The sequence below is a fragment of the Pituophis catenifer genome, unplaced genomic scaffold (genome assembly GCF_029215685.1).
Source record: "Pituophis catenifer annectens isolate HBS135680 unplaced genomic scaffold, rPitCat1.0.hap2 SCAF_1, whole genome shotgun sequence".
Taxonomy (NCBI): Eukaryota; Metazoa; Chordata; class Lepidosauria; order Squamata; family Colubridae; genus Pituophis; species Pituophis catenifer.
The window spans coordinates 343,618,669-343,635,257 of NW_027256881.1; the positions used below are offsets into that span (position 1 = coordinate 343,618,669).

General features: G+C 45.1%; 1 protein-coding gene across 3 annotated transcripts in view; it reads right to left on the reverse strand.

The window, feature by feature from the left end:
- KDM4B (lysine demethylase 4B) overlaps positions 1 to 16,589 on the reverse strand; it is a 256,770-nt gene that overhangs the window by 140,400 nt on the left and 99,781 nt on the right. For all 3 annotated transcript variants that reach the window (XM_070944548.1, XM_070944550.1, XM_070944552.1), the window contains exons 8-9: positions 13,563 to 13,666; positions 875 to 1,012 (exon numbers count right to left, since the gene is read on the reverse strand). In XM_070944548.1, coding sequence (XP_070800649.1) covers positions 875 to 1,012; positions 13,563 to 13,666 — 242 coding nt within the window. The remainder of the gene's footprint in view (positions 1 to 874; positions 1,013 to 13,562; positions 13,667 to 16,589) is intronic.

Below are 16,589 nucleotides of genomic sequence, written 5' to 3' on the forward strand. Positions count from 1 at the left end.
GAAAATAAGACAATTGTTGGGGGTGTGCAACATTTTGAATCTAAACTATCCCAAATTCTGTCTTGGGCTCCCCAAATGACTGAAACCGGCCATTTTGCATTTCTTTTGGGACCCAAAAACAGAATATTTGAAACCGGTTCAATGATGAAACATTTGGCATATCCTGAAACCGTAGCCATGACTCAAGCCAGTATAATGTAGCAGTTGGAGTGTTAAAATAGAGGTGAGAAGCCCCAAATTCGAATTTTCACTCTCTCTCTTGTCTATTTCAAAGTGTTTATGTGAAAGTGGGGGGAGGGAAAAGACAGAACCACGTGGACTGTTTGATCTCCAGGCAATAAAGGGGGAAAAAACATTAATTAATATTAGGTAGCAAGAGGAAAGTGACTCGAGCTAGCACCAGATCTATTTTAAGAATATCAAAGAGATACAATATTATTCCTCTCTCTTCTTTTCATTAACAACAGAAGGAACGCTTAGATGTAGTGGTAATCTGCGGCTTGGAACACAAGCCTGACATTACCTAAAATCTCTGCTCAGTGAACACAATCCACACACCCAACAAACAATCGTTTGCAAGTTTGAAACCGGCCCTGGGGAAACACTTCCTCTCGTGTCAATTTGATTTTTTCCCTCCGGGATTCCCTGATTATCTCCTCCACCGCTAAGCCTGGTTTCCCAACGGCAGCAGAATTGGGAAATTAGAATTTGCAGGTATTAAAGGACAGAACCCAGATAAAATGAAAGTTTGTTCCGTGCTGCTGACTCTCACGCTCCGATCCGGCCCCAATTTGCAAGCCATGGGTTGCAACGCACAATGTTGTTGTTTTTTAAATTTCCTCTGCACGAGCCCGGAAAGGAGGCAGGAACTGACCTGGGTGGCCATTTTGCCGTAATCGATCCATCGCAGGGTGGCGAAATTGGTGGATTCTGCACAGTTGAATCCGTGGTTGAACCCGGCGTGGTAGCCGTAAGGAAAAGTAATCATGAATTCTCCAGCTTCCTGGGTGATCTGGAAAGAGAGAAGGGAGAAATTTATGTTCCAAGAGGGCGGGAAGCAACGAGAACAAGGTTTAAGGTAAACAAAATTAGATGTTCAGTCACCCTGCTTTCAAAGAGACAATTTATACAAGAGAAATTCACAATATAAACAAATTATCTCTGCACACAGTCATATTGACAAGACTCGTGCTGTTGTTCAAGGAGTGCTTCATGTATCTTCCATATCGTCTACGTATCTCAGCAGAATACAGGATGGCAGAGTTCGAAGGGACCTTAGAGGTCTTCTAGTCCATCCCCCTGTCTAATACTGACTCCTATTTATGACGGTTGCCATGTCCCTGGGTTGCGTGATCACCATCTGCGACCTTCTGAGAAGCAGAGTCAATAGGGGAAGCCCGATTCACTTAACCACCGAGTGACTCACTTAATGACTGCAGGGATTCCCTTAACACCTGTGGCAAGAAAGGTCGTAAACGGGGGCAAAACTCACCTAACTGTCTTGCTGAGCAATGGAAACTTGGGGCTCAATTGTGGTTGTAAGTTGAGGACTAGTGGTCCTCCCACAATTTCCCTGTAAAAATGCAAGCTCCATTTTAAACTGTTAGGAAAAGACTGCGGAGAGCTCAACAACCGAGTAGCAAATTCAGTTACCATTAGGAGAGAAGCAACCCAGAACTAAGTAGAAATTTCCTGACAGTTAGAACAATTAATCTCCAACACAGGAGCTTCTAAAAAGAGACTGGACAACCATTTGTCTGTAATGGTATAGGATTTCCGGCTTGAGCAGGGGGCTGGACTAGAAGACCTCCAAAGTCCCTTCCAACTCTGCTATTCTGCATAAGTTCAGAAGAGAAGGACTAGGGGGGACATCACAGCAGTCGTCCAGTATTTGAGGGGCTGCCCCAAAGGAGAGGGGGTCAATCTGTAGTACCTGAAGGCAGGAGAAGAAGGAACGAATGGAAACTAACCAAGGAAAGAAACAACCTGGAATTAAGGAGAAATTTCCTGACAGCTAGAACAATTAACCAGTGGAACGACCTGCCACTAGAAGTTGTGGGTGCTCGAACACTGGAAGTTTTTAAAAAGAGACTGGGCAACCACTTGTCTGAAATGCCTTGGTAGTACAGTGGTTTAAAGCACCCAGTTATTAACATAGCTGTCTGCAATTACTGCAGGTTCGAATCCTACCAGGCTCAAGGTTGACTCAGCCTTCCATCCTTTCTAGGGTAGGTTAAATGAGGACCCAGTTTGTGGGGGCAATAAGCTGACTTTGTATAAATATACAAAAGGATGAAGGCTATTGCTTAACGCAGTGTAAGCCGCCCTGAGTCTCCGGAGAAGGGCGGCATATAAATCAAATTAAAAATAAAAATGGTATAGGGTTTCCTGCTTGAGCAGGGGGTTGGACTAGAAGACGTCCAAGGTCCCTTCCAACTCTGTTATTCTGTTTTAATCCACCCAACACCCAAACCCACATAAACCTCTTTGGATTCACAGATATATGAAGCCAAGGACTGACTAAGGTATACTAAGCTAAGGGAGAGGAGCAGAGAGGAGACTATCAACCCAATGTTAAAGAGAAGGGAACGGGCAGGTTTCTGAAAGCTTTGATTTTCAGCTTCCTTATCACCGCTAGCTGAAAAAGAATGAATTTATCTCTGCTGCTAGTGCTTTGAGTAAAATCCAAGGCATGCACACTCCAAATGTTGCTAACAAGCTCTACACAAAACTGAGCTACAGCAAATTCAAAATTTATCTGTGGGAAAAGACGATCAAAAAGTAGAGAAGCATTACAGCTTCTATCACATATAAAATCCTGTACATCAATACACTCTTCTTTAAGATTTCTTTATGCATTCCTCTCTTTCTCCCAAACATTTCCCCTCTCTTCATTTGGGTTTACCTGTGGGAGGGATCTAAATCCAAAATACCAAAGAGGAAATCAAGACTGAGACAAATATCCCGAGAATGAGATGAGAGAGAAAGGATGTCAAGAGCCAAGGCACCATTTACGACGACACTAAATTCACACATCATTTGAGAGCGGAAACCCATTTTTCTCATCACTGTAAATGTCACTGGATCGGAAATATATGGGAAAATGGGATTCTTATTTATTACGAGACTAGGCAAGCGAGGTTTAAAGTATTTAGCTTTGCAGACATTTTAGTGAATAAACAAATTTCTCATTAAGTTCTGTAGGCTGTAGTGGACACATACAAAGTTAGCATAACATAGAAAGGAATGAATGAAAGAATGAATGAATGAATGAGAGAAAAGAAAGAAAGAAAGAAAGAAAGAAAGAAAGAAAGAAAGAAAGAAAGAAAGAAAGAAAGAAAGAAGAAAGAGCCTGTAATACAATTCAAAAGAGCCTGTGGTACAGTGGACTAAAGCACTGTTATTAACATCTGCTGCTTGCAATTACTGCAAGTTCAAATCTCACCAGGCTCAAGGTTGATTCAGCCTTCCATCCTTTCAAAGGTAGGTGAAATGGGAAATGAGGACCCAGTTTGTGGGGGCAATAAGCTGACTTTGTATAAACATACAAAAGAATGAAGGCTATTGCTTAGCGCACTGTAAGCCGCCCTGAGTCTCCGGAGAAGGGCGGCATATAAATTAAAGTAAAAAAAGAAAAAAGAAAAAAAAAAGAAAGGATTTTCAAATTCCCTTGCAAAAGTGGGAATACCTTTGCGCTAATGCTTGTTCAATTTATCTGCATGCAAGTCCTCGACTTACAACTATTCGCTTAGTGACCATTCAAAGTTACAATGGCATTAAAAAAAGGGACTTATGACCATTTTTCAAAGTTACGACCATCCCCATGGTCACCTGATCAAAATTCAAATACTTGGCAACGGACTCCTGTTTATGACGGCTGCAGTGTCCTGGGCTCACATGATCCCCTTTTATGACCTTCCGACAAACAGAGTCAACGGAGAAGCTGGATTCACTTAACAACCGTGTTACTAACTTAACAACTGCAATAATTCACTTAACAAATGTGGCAAGAAAGGTCGTAAAATGGATTAAACCCCACTTAACAATTGTCTTGCTTAGCAACAGGAATTTTGGGTTCAATTGTGGTCATATGTCAAGGACTACCTACATACACACACACAAATCTTATGCATGGATGGATAAATATGTAAGAAACATTGTATGTGACATTAAACATGCGTGATCTAGGAAAGTGTTGTGTGGGCTTGGATACTGACAATGCTGATTGTTGGATGACAACCTGAATGATTTTATAGCAACACAAGACTTCATGATGAAAGGCGGCCAACTGATCTGAAAATTACAGTATCCAAGGGTGATTTTTGCAATGATGAAAAACTTAAAGCCAGCAGATGAATATATCATTGGAGGGTGTTCACCAAAGATGGGGAAATGAAATACATAAATTACCAGATGTGTGCAGACCACAAAGTAGCAGCAGTTGTGTGAGAAAGGAAAGTTTGGCTATGTACTAGAGCAGGGGTCTCCAACCGTGGCTCCTTTAAGACTTGTGGACTTCAACTCCCAGGATTTCCAGGGGAATTCTGGGAGTTGAAGTCCACAAGTCTTAAAGTGACCAAGGTTGGATACCCCTGGGTCAACACCACTGTCAGACAATCACACCAATGGTTATTTTCATCTCAAGTCCCAGAACGGATCCGTTCTAAAGCCACTCCTGTCAACAATGTCCCACCGATAAATAAAGTAGGAAAACGCTCCAGCTGATGGGGAGATCAGCAATAACTAAAGCCAACGCCCGCTGCCCCTCGCAAGGAAAGGCCCCAAATTTACTGACTTCTGCAAAGGCTTTGCAGGTTAAGTGGATAAATCAATAGGCGATTACAGAAATACACATTTTTAATTATGAAAAAAGCTGGACTATTGATCCGGGTTCTTTGGAGAAGTAAATACTCTTCAACAGATTTATAAATGCCCGGGTATTTGTCCTGTTTGAAGTTTGCCAGGAATTTCTACAAACGGATTTTTCCAGCATTTTGCGAGGAAAGATAAAAAAGTGGGGCAGCCTTACTCTTCTCCGATTGGAAGGTGGCCCTAAAATTGGTTCCTGCTTCAATTTAGCTTCCTAAGGTCAAAGCTCCTGTGTATTTTTTATAAACGACGCAAGATTCCACTAAGGGGAATCTTCCGTCGGTTCACAAAATGTGACAGCCTGCATAGTTCTGTGCATGTCTTGATTTGCACACATGTCCCATCTCTTGTGGGAACTGCACTGGTTGACAATTTGCTTCCAGGTTCAGCTCAAGGGTGATGGTTGTCACCTTTAAAGCCCTACGTGGCTTGGGGTCAGGTGATTTGAAGGACCATCTTTTCACAGTTACATCTACCTGATCCACTAGAGTGGGGAGGCAAGAGATGTTACGGGTCCCCTGTCTTAAGGAGGTCCACCTGGTAGGGCCATAAGAAAGGGCCTTGTCCATGGAGGCTCCCTCCACATGGAACATCATCCCTATGGAGATAAGACTGGAAATAAGATGTCATGGGTCCCTTGTCTTAAGGAGGTCCACCTGGCAGCACCAAGAACAAGGGCCTTCTCTGTGGTGGCTCCCTCCACATGGAGCATCATCCCTATGAAGATGTTCTGACCTGGCAAAAATTTCAGCATATTTGAAGGACCATACACAAGAAAGATACATATTGGAATGGAGAAGATGGATTGATTATATTCAAAATAAGTATCAGACAAGAAAATATAAAATAGTTTATGAATGAATGTTAAATTTCAGAAGTATTATCTTATCAATAGTGGAGTTAAGGTTTCGGGGGGGATTTGGCAGTTTAAGAATAGTTAGGTTAATTTAGCATATGATTATTAAACAGAAATACCCTGTATTTTGCTCTGGGAAGTCTGGGGGGGGGAGGGGGGGAGGGGGGGAAGGGGTGTGGGGGTGGTGGGGAGGGAATTGGGGGGGGATTTTTTCTTTGTAAAACTTTTCAATTAAAAAAAAAGGAAAAAAAAAAGATGTTCTGACCTAAGCTTCCCAAGAGCATAAAGCAGATTCCTTGTCCCGACAAAAAACCCTTTTTATTAAATTACTGTGAATTCTTCTCATTCACATCGAACAAAGTCTTTCAAGGGAGAATTTACACTCAAAGACCTTATCTGTCTTGGAGAGCTGCCAGGCCGATATCTTCAAAACTTGGCAAAGAGTCTCGGAGAGTCACGAACCAATTAAGTGAACTAATTGTCTCCTGCAAACTCCACTCCCCTTTCGCTCCTCTTTTATTCCCTCTTATTCCACCCATGGCCTTACTCCCAAGTTGACCCTTGTTCCTTAGCTGTTCCCTTCTCCTGGCAGCTCTGCGCATGCGCATACTGGGAACAGGCTCCAGCTGTTTGTCTGCCTCACTGATGTCTGACTCCAAAGGCAACTGATAACTGTCGGACGGCCCTGGCCCCATCTCTGCCTCTGACGCAGAGCCCTCATCAGAGCCTTCCCCAGACTCCAGGACTGGCCCATGTTCCTCCCCAACCTCCTCACTGTCTGAATCTGCTGCCAGCTCTGCTGGCCACTGGTGGGCCACAACAGAAGATAAGATTGGAAATTAGATATTATGGGTCCCCTATCTTAAGGCAGTCCACCTGGCAGCACCAAGGGCCTTCTCTGTGGTGACTCCCTCCCCATGGAACATCCTCCCTATGGTGGCAAGATTGGAAATAAGATGTTATGGGTCCCCTGTCTTAAGAAGGTCCACCTGGCAGCACCAAGAAGAAGGGCCTTCTTTGTGGTGGCTCCCTCTCCTCCTCTCGGCAGGGATGAGTGACCCCACCTTGATACTTGAAAGGACCTGAAGGTATGGTTTGGCCAATGAGCCTGGGGACCCTAGGGTAATACATAGGCCATCAAGTGGTTGTTTGACTACAGGTAGTCCTTGACTTAAAACACTTCATTGAGCAACTGTTCCAAGTTACAACGGCACTGAAAAAAAATGACCCGTGGCCATTTTTCACACGACCGTTGCAGCATCCTCATGGCCACATGATCCAAATTCGGGCGTGTGGCAACTGGCTCATATTTATGACGGTTGCAATGTTCCTGGGGGGGTCATGTGATCACTGTTGGCAACCTTCTGGCAAGCAAAGTCCACGGGGAAGAAGCCAGACTCACTTAACAATTGCAGTGATTCATTTAACGATGGTGACAAGAAAGGTGGTAAAATAGGGCAGAATTCACTTAACAACTGTCTCGCTTAGCAACAGAAATTTTGGGCTTCAGTTGGGGTTGTCAGTCGAGGACTACCTGTGTTGATGGAGGTTTATTGGGGTTTGTAGCTGGGTTTGGTTTCTGTAAGCCTTCCGAGTCACCATGGTCGAGTTGGGCGGCCATATAAATTTTCTTAGTAAATCATAAATTAACGTCCGATTTTCCCTCCACCAAAAAAGGGTCCAGATTTACCAACCTTCTGAGCCTGCTTCTCCACGTTTGATTTTCAAGTGAATTCTGTGACGGACTCAAAAAAAGGGATCTTTTTTGGGGTCTGATTTTCCTCACATTCTACCCAATGTTGCAGCTGACCAAAACTGACTGACTGTAACGAATCCAGTGTCAGGGGAGGGGGGGGGGGAGCAGCCCTACAGAAAAGCCCTAACCGAGAAAATGGAGCCTCCTTCTCTGGCGTGCGGGCGAGTCAAAGGAATCTTATTTTCATATTCTTCCCTGCTGTGAAGGGTCCTCCTTTCAAGACTGCTTAATGCCATTTACTCAGAGGACACAAAACACATCCTTTTATTTTTTTTTTATTTTTTTTTTTTGGTATTTTAAGGAGAGTGGAAGGACAGGCTGAAAGGAGGCAAGGAAGACAAAGGGGGAATTAGGCATATGAGAAAACCATTCAGAAATGCTTAGAGCATCGGGGACTAAAAGGGTTTTTCCTACTCAACTCTCCCTGACAGCTTTAATATGGAGACAGAATGATTTCTGGCTGTTTTTTTTTTTTTTTTTTAACAGCCATTCGGTGCCCTTCATCTTCCAGTCTACTTTTAAATAAGGCAGCTGCTGAAAGCACTGCATTAGCCGTTGATTTGCTATCAGGTCAATGTAAGGTTTTTATATTAAACTCTATGGCTCTAGACGACATGAGAAAAATAACATAAATCTATCAAGGCTTCGCGATCAGATCCCTCCTTATTTTTTCCCCATCATAGCGGGCAGATCCTGGTCGGGGTAACCAGTTGCTCTCCAGATGCTTTGGACTACGGAGCCCACTGGCTGGGCAGGATGGGCCTTACGCAGATGTAAGGGCTGCATTCAATTGAGAAGCACCACGGAGCCTTCCCCCTGGAGTGCTTTGCCCCAGAAAGGAAGGAATGTTACAAAAAAGAAGGAATATTTGTTATTTTGTAGGCTTGGGTAACTTATTTATATATATTCTACTATATTATTTTTTATAAACAATTCAAGGTATCAAACATACATAATAACCTTTCCTCCTATTTTTCCCACAACAACACTGTTGGGCTAAGGGAGGGGGACTGGTCCAAAGTCACCTAGCCAGCTTTCATGTCTAAGGCAGGACTAGAACTCACTGTCTCCTGGTGATTGGCACAAAGTCACCCAGCTGGCTTTCATGCCTAAGGGACTTTTTTTTTTTTTTTTAAATTTGATTTATATGCCGCCCTTCTCCGGAGACTCAGGACGGCTTACAATGCTCTAAGCAATAGCCTTCATTCTTTTGTATATTTATACAAAGTCAGCTTATTGCCCCCACAAACTGGGTCCTCAATTTACCTACCTTAGAAAGGATGGAAGGCTGAGTCAACCTTGAGCCTGGCGAGATTCGAACTTACAGTAATTGCAGGCAGCTGATGTTAATCACAATGCTTTTAGTCTGCTGAGCCACCAGGCCCATTCATGACTTGAACTCATTGTCTCCTGGTAATTGGCCCCAAATCACCCAGCTAGATTTCATGTCTAAGGCGGGACTAGAACTCACTGTCTCCTGGTGATTGGCCCAAAGTCACCCAGCTGGCTTTGATGCCTAACCCAGGACTAGAGCTCATAGTCTCCTAGTTTCTAGGCTAGCACCTTCACCACTAGACCCAAGTCGCTGTCTTATTACCTTATTATGAGCCATGGTGGCGCAGTGGTTAGAGTGCAGTACTGCAGCTATTTCAGCTGACTGCTAGTTCAGCAGATCAAATCTCACCGGCTCAAGGTTGACTCAGCCTTCCATCCTTCCGAGGAGGGTAAAATGAGGACCCAGATTGTTGGGGGCAATAAGGCTGACTCTGTAAACCGCTTAGAGAAGGCTGTAAAGCACTGTGAAGCGGTATATAAGTCTAAGTGCTATTATGGGACTACATTCCAGTTTATGAAAATCATTTATGTCTGTATAATTTTATTTACTGTACATGCTCCCTATTACATTTACACCTTTGTTAAAATGAGGCAGCCATTTTGAGTTGTTAAAATCTCATTGTTGCTTGCTATTTCAATCGACTGAATTTTATATTTTGTTGAGGTAAATGCTGTTTTGAAATGCTATTTTGTAAACCCCTCTGAAGAGGCGTTTGCTCAAAGGGCAGCCTCCTTGAAAAGAACAAGCAAACAGCCCAATCTGCAACTTGATTTCTCTGGCAGCTGCTGCTGCATAATATACAGTACAGAGTGTTCAACCAGAAAAAAAGGGACATCCAATAGGGCTGCTCTGTACAATTAGTCCCAAACAGGATTTTTTAAAATGAAATCATCATCACGTCCTCAGCATTACAGTTAGTCCTTGACTTACACTCATGATTGAGCCCAGAATTATAACTGTAAATCATGTTGGTGGTTAAAAAGCTCATCATGTGACCGATCCTATTTTGGGACATTTTTGTGAAGATCATTAATTGAACACGGTAGTTAAGTAAATGCCGCGGCCATTTATTGCGAATCCATTGTTTGCGATGGCTGGGTGGGTTTTTTTTTTGCCAAAAAAGGAAATAAATGCCAGTTTCCAGCAAAAAAAACCCCAACAACTTTATAAATATTGTATTATAACATTACAAACTGCAGTCACGTGACTGCAAGGTGCTAAGAATGGCTGTAAATGTTGCCTTGTTGCTGAGCACCCACATTATGTGCCCGGGAGGCGGGGGGGGGAGAGGGGGGACACGACGGACTTCAAATCCAGGTAGTAAGATACTTTGGCAGGATCTTATCCAATAGCTTTTTTCCCTCCTTCTAGGGCAGCAGATACGAAGACTGGAGCATTTGATTGGGTGGAAATCTTAATCACAAGAATGAAGTGAGCAATGTTACATCACACCCAAAGATGAAACAGATTCCTAATGACTGGGCAATGAAATCCACCCTATGGATGACACATAAGCTCATGTTGCTTGCCTTCCCCCCCACCCCAAAAAAAAAATCTGACCCACAATGTAAATTCTTGAAAACCTCAGCATTGGTGCAAAGGCCCCTCACATCAATCAAAAGCTAACCAAGGAGCAACACAAGCCAAGCCCTCCCAAACATATTAAGTCAACCAAAAGATGTAGCAGCCCCAGAAGGAAAAACAGGAGTCACTATGTAACCGTCACAATGTAAGACAAACAGGCAGAAGACTAGCATCCCTGAATAGCAGTCAGAAAACACAATCAAAGTACCTTAATTGCACATGGGGACAGACTCTTCACCATAACTGAGAAAGAGTCAGCATCCCAGACCAAGCTATGTCTAAAAATTCTAGAGAATTACTCGGATAAATCAGCCATCGATAGACACATAGAGATAAACAATATCTACACACCATTCAAAAGAGAAGGTCAAAAAGCCAAAGAGGAAACAAAATAACCCAAACACCTCCCTGCCAGCAATCAGCACCCAGATAAGCAAAGATTAATACCAAGGTAATACTAGACCAACAATCAAGCAGTAAAGAGCCTTGGTAGTACAGTGGTTTAAGGCATCCTGTTATTAAGCTGGTTATTAAGACCAGCTGCCTGCAATTACTGCAGGGTTCGAATCTCGCCAAGGCTCAAGGTTGACTCAGCCTTCCATCCTTTTTAAGGTAGGTAAATTGAGGACCAGTTGTGGGGGCAATAAGCTGACTTTGTATAAATATACAAAAGGATGAAGGCTATTGCTTAGCGCATTGTCAGCCACCCTGAGTCTCCGGAGAAGGGCAGCATATAAATCAAATTAAAAAAACAAACAAAAAAAAACAATACCCCAATCAAGGAACTACCAACTCAGACAAACAATAGTAAATAGTAAACAGCAACTACTCAAGGAACCACCAAGAAAGCTTTCCACAACACTGACAGGGCAACCACTATATATAAATAAAAACTAAATTCCACTCCCTTCTAACACTGATGATGTTACCTAGTTGGGTCAGGAAACGCCTCCAAGAAAACAACCAAGCTCAGAGAGCGCACCTATGACCCCACACTCCTCCTCTCTGCAAACCCCACTCTCTCCTAGCACTGATGACATTATCTAGTTGGGTAATGAAACATCTGCAAGAAAACCACTAAACTCAGAGAGCACCAAAGACCCCTCATTTCAACACCGAGCTATGAATATTTTTTTGGGGGGGGAGGAACAATAAAAAGTGCTGCGTTTAGCACATGTGCTTTGTCTCCCTCCTCTGCCCTTTTCGCCTTATTCTTCCACGTAAATATGTTCCTCCGACATTGATAATTAACCCATGGATGGAAAGGTGAAACCAGAGTGACCAGATTGAGTTATGCGTTGGGGGGCGGGGAGTCACAACGGTTTAATTCAGATGCCGGATCTCTTCCCGAGCCACCTGTACGAACAGCCTGCGCTGAGTCCCCCCGAAACCAGAGTTTTCCCGCATTCCATCTGCTCGCCCAGCTGGAGGCTTGGCGTTGAACCAAGCCGCCATTTGCATATTTGCAAAACTGGGATGGGAAGTTCATTATTCAGGTAGTTGAGCGAGCCCCTAGCTTCGAAAACTCTTGGTGCAGGACGTGCTTTTACATAATAGAGAGATTTCAACCCCCCCCCCAAGCATAAGGTTTGGTTTACAATAACAAAGTCAAGATGTAGAAATGTGTACCTGGAGATACGGTTATATTTAGCACATTTGTGTCTCGTTGCCAAAGCTTGAAACTTAGTTCTCAATGAGATGAGACAGACAGCAATAGCACTTACTCTTATATACTGCTTCACGGTGCTTTACAGCCCTCTCTTAAGCGGTTTACGAAGTCAGCCTTTTGCCCCCAACAATCTGGGTCCTCATTTTACCGACCTCAGAAGGATGGAAGGCTGAGTCAACCTTGAGCCGGTCAGAATCAAACTGCTGACAGTGGGCAGAGTTAGCCTGCAATACTGCATTCCAACCACTGCGCCACCAGAGCCTTTCCTTCCTTCCTTCCTTCCTTCCTTCCTTCCTTCCTTCCTTCCTTCCCTCCCTCCCTCCCTCCCTCCCTCCCTCTTAGCAATACCACTTCACAGTGCTTTCCATCCCTCTCTAAGTGGTTTACAGAGTCAGCCTGTTGCCCCCAACAATCTGGGTCCTCATTTTACCCATCTCAGAAGGATGGACGGCTGAGTCAACCTTGAGCCGGTCAGGATCGAACTCCTGGCAGTGGGCAGTCAGCCTGCAATACTGCATTCCAACTACTGCGCCACCACGGTCGTCCTTCCTTCCTTCCTTCCTTCCTTCCTTCCTTCCTTCCTTCCTTCCTTCCTTCCCTCCCTCCCTCCCTCTTAGCAATACCACTTCACAGTGCTTTCCAGCCCTCTCCAAGTGGTTTACAGAGTCAGCCTGTTGCCCCCAACAATCTGGGTCCTCATTTTACCCACCTCAAAAGGATGGAAGGCTGAGTCAACCGTGAGCCGGTAAGGTCAAACTGCTGGCAGTGGGCAGAGTTAGCCTGCAATACTGCACTCTAACCACCATGCCACCATCATTTAAACCAGAGTTCCCCAACCTTTCTGGGTTGGCAGCCCCTAGCGGGGGCTGGGAGAGGGCATAGAGAAAGAGAGGATGGTTTTGTGGGACGGGCAAGCGGATGTGTGTGTGCATGTGCAATTACCTGTTGCTCATGCGAGTGGGGTGCGAGCGCCCCAACACTTGCACGAGTGAAGCCCCGCCCAAGAGCCCGCAAGAGTGGGGCCGTGAGCACCTGCAACGCTCACATGGCCCCGTTGCGAACAGGCTGTGGCCCACAGGTTGGGGGATCCCCGATTTAAACCACGGCTGTCCAACCTTGGCAACTTTGAAGACTTGTGGACTTCAACTTGCAGCGTTCTGGGATCATGTGATCACCATCTGCAACCTTCCAACCAGCTTCCAACAAACAGTCAATGGGCAAACCATGCGATTCGGTTAACGACCATGTAACTTACTTAATGCCTGTGGTAAAAAGGTTGTAACACCGGGTGTAATCACACAATGTCTTGCTTAACGAACAAATACTCCGGTCCCTATTGTGGGTGTAAGTCGAGGACTACTGTAGTGGCCCCTGTTTCTATTGCAATTTGACCCCAGCGTCCCAGAGGTTTCACTGTTCAGCTTCCTCCCTTGGAGAGGGCAACGTTTGAAGGATCGGCAGAAGGTTTCCTGGAAACAGTCTGGGTACCTACCCGGTCAAAAGGGATGCTGTATTTTTTCAAGATGGAAGGTGAAATGAGGGTCATCTTGTGTCGCAGGAAGGCATCGCATCCCTGAGAACTCCCAGGAAAAAATCCTACAAAAGGAGGGGGGGAAAAAACAAGTTAAGTATCACCAGGTCTCAAGAAATACCTGCAATCCAACAAAAATAAAGTTGCGAATGATCTCAAGGTTATCATTTTTCTAACATGCGCAAGTTGTGAAAAGTGCATCACAAAGAGGTTCCTAGATCAGACAGGGCCTTGCCCGCTTCAAAACCAGGCAAGCATTTCACTCTCTAAACCAGGGCTCTCCAACCTTGGCAACTTTTAAGCCTGGCGGACTTCAACTTTGCTGACTAGGGAATTCTGGGAGTTGAAGTCCGCCATGTTTAAAGTTGCCAAGGTTGGAGACCCCTGCTCTAAACTGCTCAGAGGCCAAATTAACTAGAATTTTAAAAATGTTATATGTACTATTTTTATATTTTAACATTTTATTGTGGACCACCCAGACTCCATGTTCGAGGCAGATGGGTGGTTCAGAAATGTAATAAAGAAGGAAAAAAACAAAAACAAATACATACATGCATGCTAACATACATACATACATGGTAAGGATAAAGTCAGCAAGCAGAGTCCATGAGTGAGTGCAATGGATCTGTATATCTCTGCTTGGGGTATTGCCCAGGATAGGAAAACCTGTTGGGAGACAGACTAGTCCACATCTACAGAAACAGCCCATGATGTGAACATGCAGCTTCTCACAAAGTATCAAGAGTTGGAAACTGGGAGAATCATAACCTTCTTTGCTTCTTTGTCAGAAAGATTAGGTTATCAAAGAAGAGGTGACAATCAATTTTTTTTAAACGAACGCTAGTTGGCTTCTTATATCCGTGTAGATTTTCTCAATGTTCACAACCAAGAAGAGATTAAGCATCTTATCAAGTGTGTGCATATATGTGAAGGAGAGAGAGAGGGAGGGAGGGAGGGAGAGAAAGGGAGAAGGGGAGAGAGAGATGAGAGAGAGGGACAGGGAAAAGGAAAGAAGGAGGGGGAGAGAGAGATGGAGAGGTCAGAGAGGGACGGGGAGAAGGAGAGATGAAGAGAAAGGGTTGGGGAGACGGAGAGAGGGAAGAGGACAGAGAGAGGGAGAGATGGGAGAGAGAGAAAGGGAGAAGGAGAGGGAGGGAGAAGGAGACAGGGACAGAGAGAAAGGGACAGAGGAGGGGAGGGAGAGGGAGACAGAGATGGAGGGAGAGAAAGGGAGAAGCAGAGAGGGAGGGAGAGGGAGACAGAGATGGAGGGAGAGAAAGGGAGAAGCAGAGAGGGAGGGAGAGGGAGAAGGAGACAGAGACAGAGAGAAAGGGAGACAGAGATGGAGGGAAAGAAAGGGAGAAGCAGAGAGGGAGGGAGAGGGAGGGAGAAGGAGATAGGGACAGAGAGAAAGGGACAGAGAGGGGAGAGGGAGAGGGAGACAGAGATGGAGGGAGAGAAAGGGAGAAGCAGAGAGGGAGACAGGAACAGAAAGAAAGGGACAAAGGAGGGGAGGGAGAGGGAGACAGATGGAGGGAGAGAAAGGGAGAAGCAGAGAGGGAGGGAGAAGGAGAGAGGGACAGAGGAGGGAGAGGGAGACAGAGATGGAGGGAGAGAAAGGGAGAAGGAGAGGGAGGGAGAAGGAGAGAGGGACAGAGGAGGGGAGGGAGAGGGAGACAGAGATGGAGGGAGAGAAAGGGAGAAGGAGAGGGAGGGAGAAGGAGAGAGGGACAGAGGAGGGAGAGGGAGACAGAGATGGAGGGAGAGAAAGGGAGAAGGAGAGGGAGGGAGAAGGAGAGAGGGACAGAGGAGGGGAGGGAGAGGGAGACAGAGATGGAGGGAGAGAAAGGGAGAAGGAGAGGGAGGGAGAAGGAGACAGGGACAGAAAGAAAGGGACAGAGGAAGGGAGGGGAGGGAGAGGGAGAGGGAGAGAAAGAGTACAAAGGCCATACACACACACGGCTTTAGACTTATAGCCTTCAGCATCCAGGACTAATAAAAAAGCCCTCCTTTATTGACTGCAAAGACCCTCTCAAAGACCAGCTTCTCTAAGCAACTGAAAGTTCTTGCCTATTGCTAGTTTTATACTAATAAAGTCACAAGCAGAAAGTGCGTATTTCTCTCGCCTCCGCACAACCTGTCCATTCCCACAGATTCCGGTAAAAAGGAAAGCTTCCTCTGGCTCGTCAGACTCAAGAACAATTCTTTTCCTTTGGAAAAGAGTGCAGGTGGTTTATTTAGGATGGTCGCAGTTCCCCCTCGGGGGTCACGTGATCCCCTTTTGCGACCTTCTGACAAGCAAAGTCAATGGGGAAGCCTGATTCACTTATCGACCGGGTTACTGACTTAACAACTACAGTTGTTGTCTATGGCAGGGGCCTCCAACCTTGGCAACTTTAAGACTTGTGGACTTCAACTCCCAGAGTTCCTCAGCCAGCTTTGCTGGCTGAGGAACTCTGGGAGTTGATGTCCACAAGTCTTAAAGTTGCCAAGGTTGGAGGCCCCTGGTCTTTGGAGATTCTCAGTCATCCAGGTCATGGTTACCCCAAAAGGTGCTTCTTAAAACTTTCACGACTCTCTCAAAGGATGCAAATGACCAGCGGTCTGCAAGGAATATCAATCCTTCCATTTCCCCTCCATCCAATCAGAGCTGAGGAAGCTTCTTGGATGAGAAGCGAAACCTCTTCAAAGAAAAACACACGACAGTTGAAAAAGCACCTCTGGGACATATTGCAGTGATTCGCTTAGCAACGGTGGGGCCAACGGAGCAAAACTCACGTCGTCATTGATTTGCTCATCAGCAGAAATGTTGAGCTCCATTGGGGTCGTAAGTCAAGGACTACCCGTGCGCAACTTTTGCAGCACAGAAATGCCGTTGCCACACTTGGCAGCTCTTTTTAAGTTACACATGTACCTTTATTATAAATTTAACTCAACACCAGTGAAGCTTGTCCTACACTGCAGATAAAAAGTTAGGAGTTAGGGCAG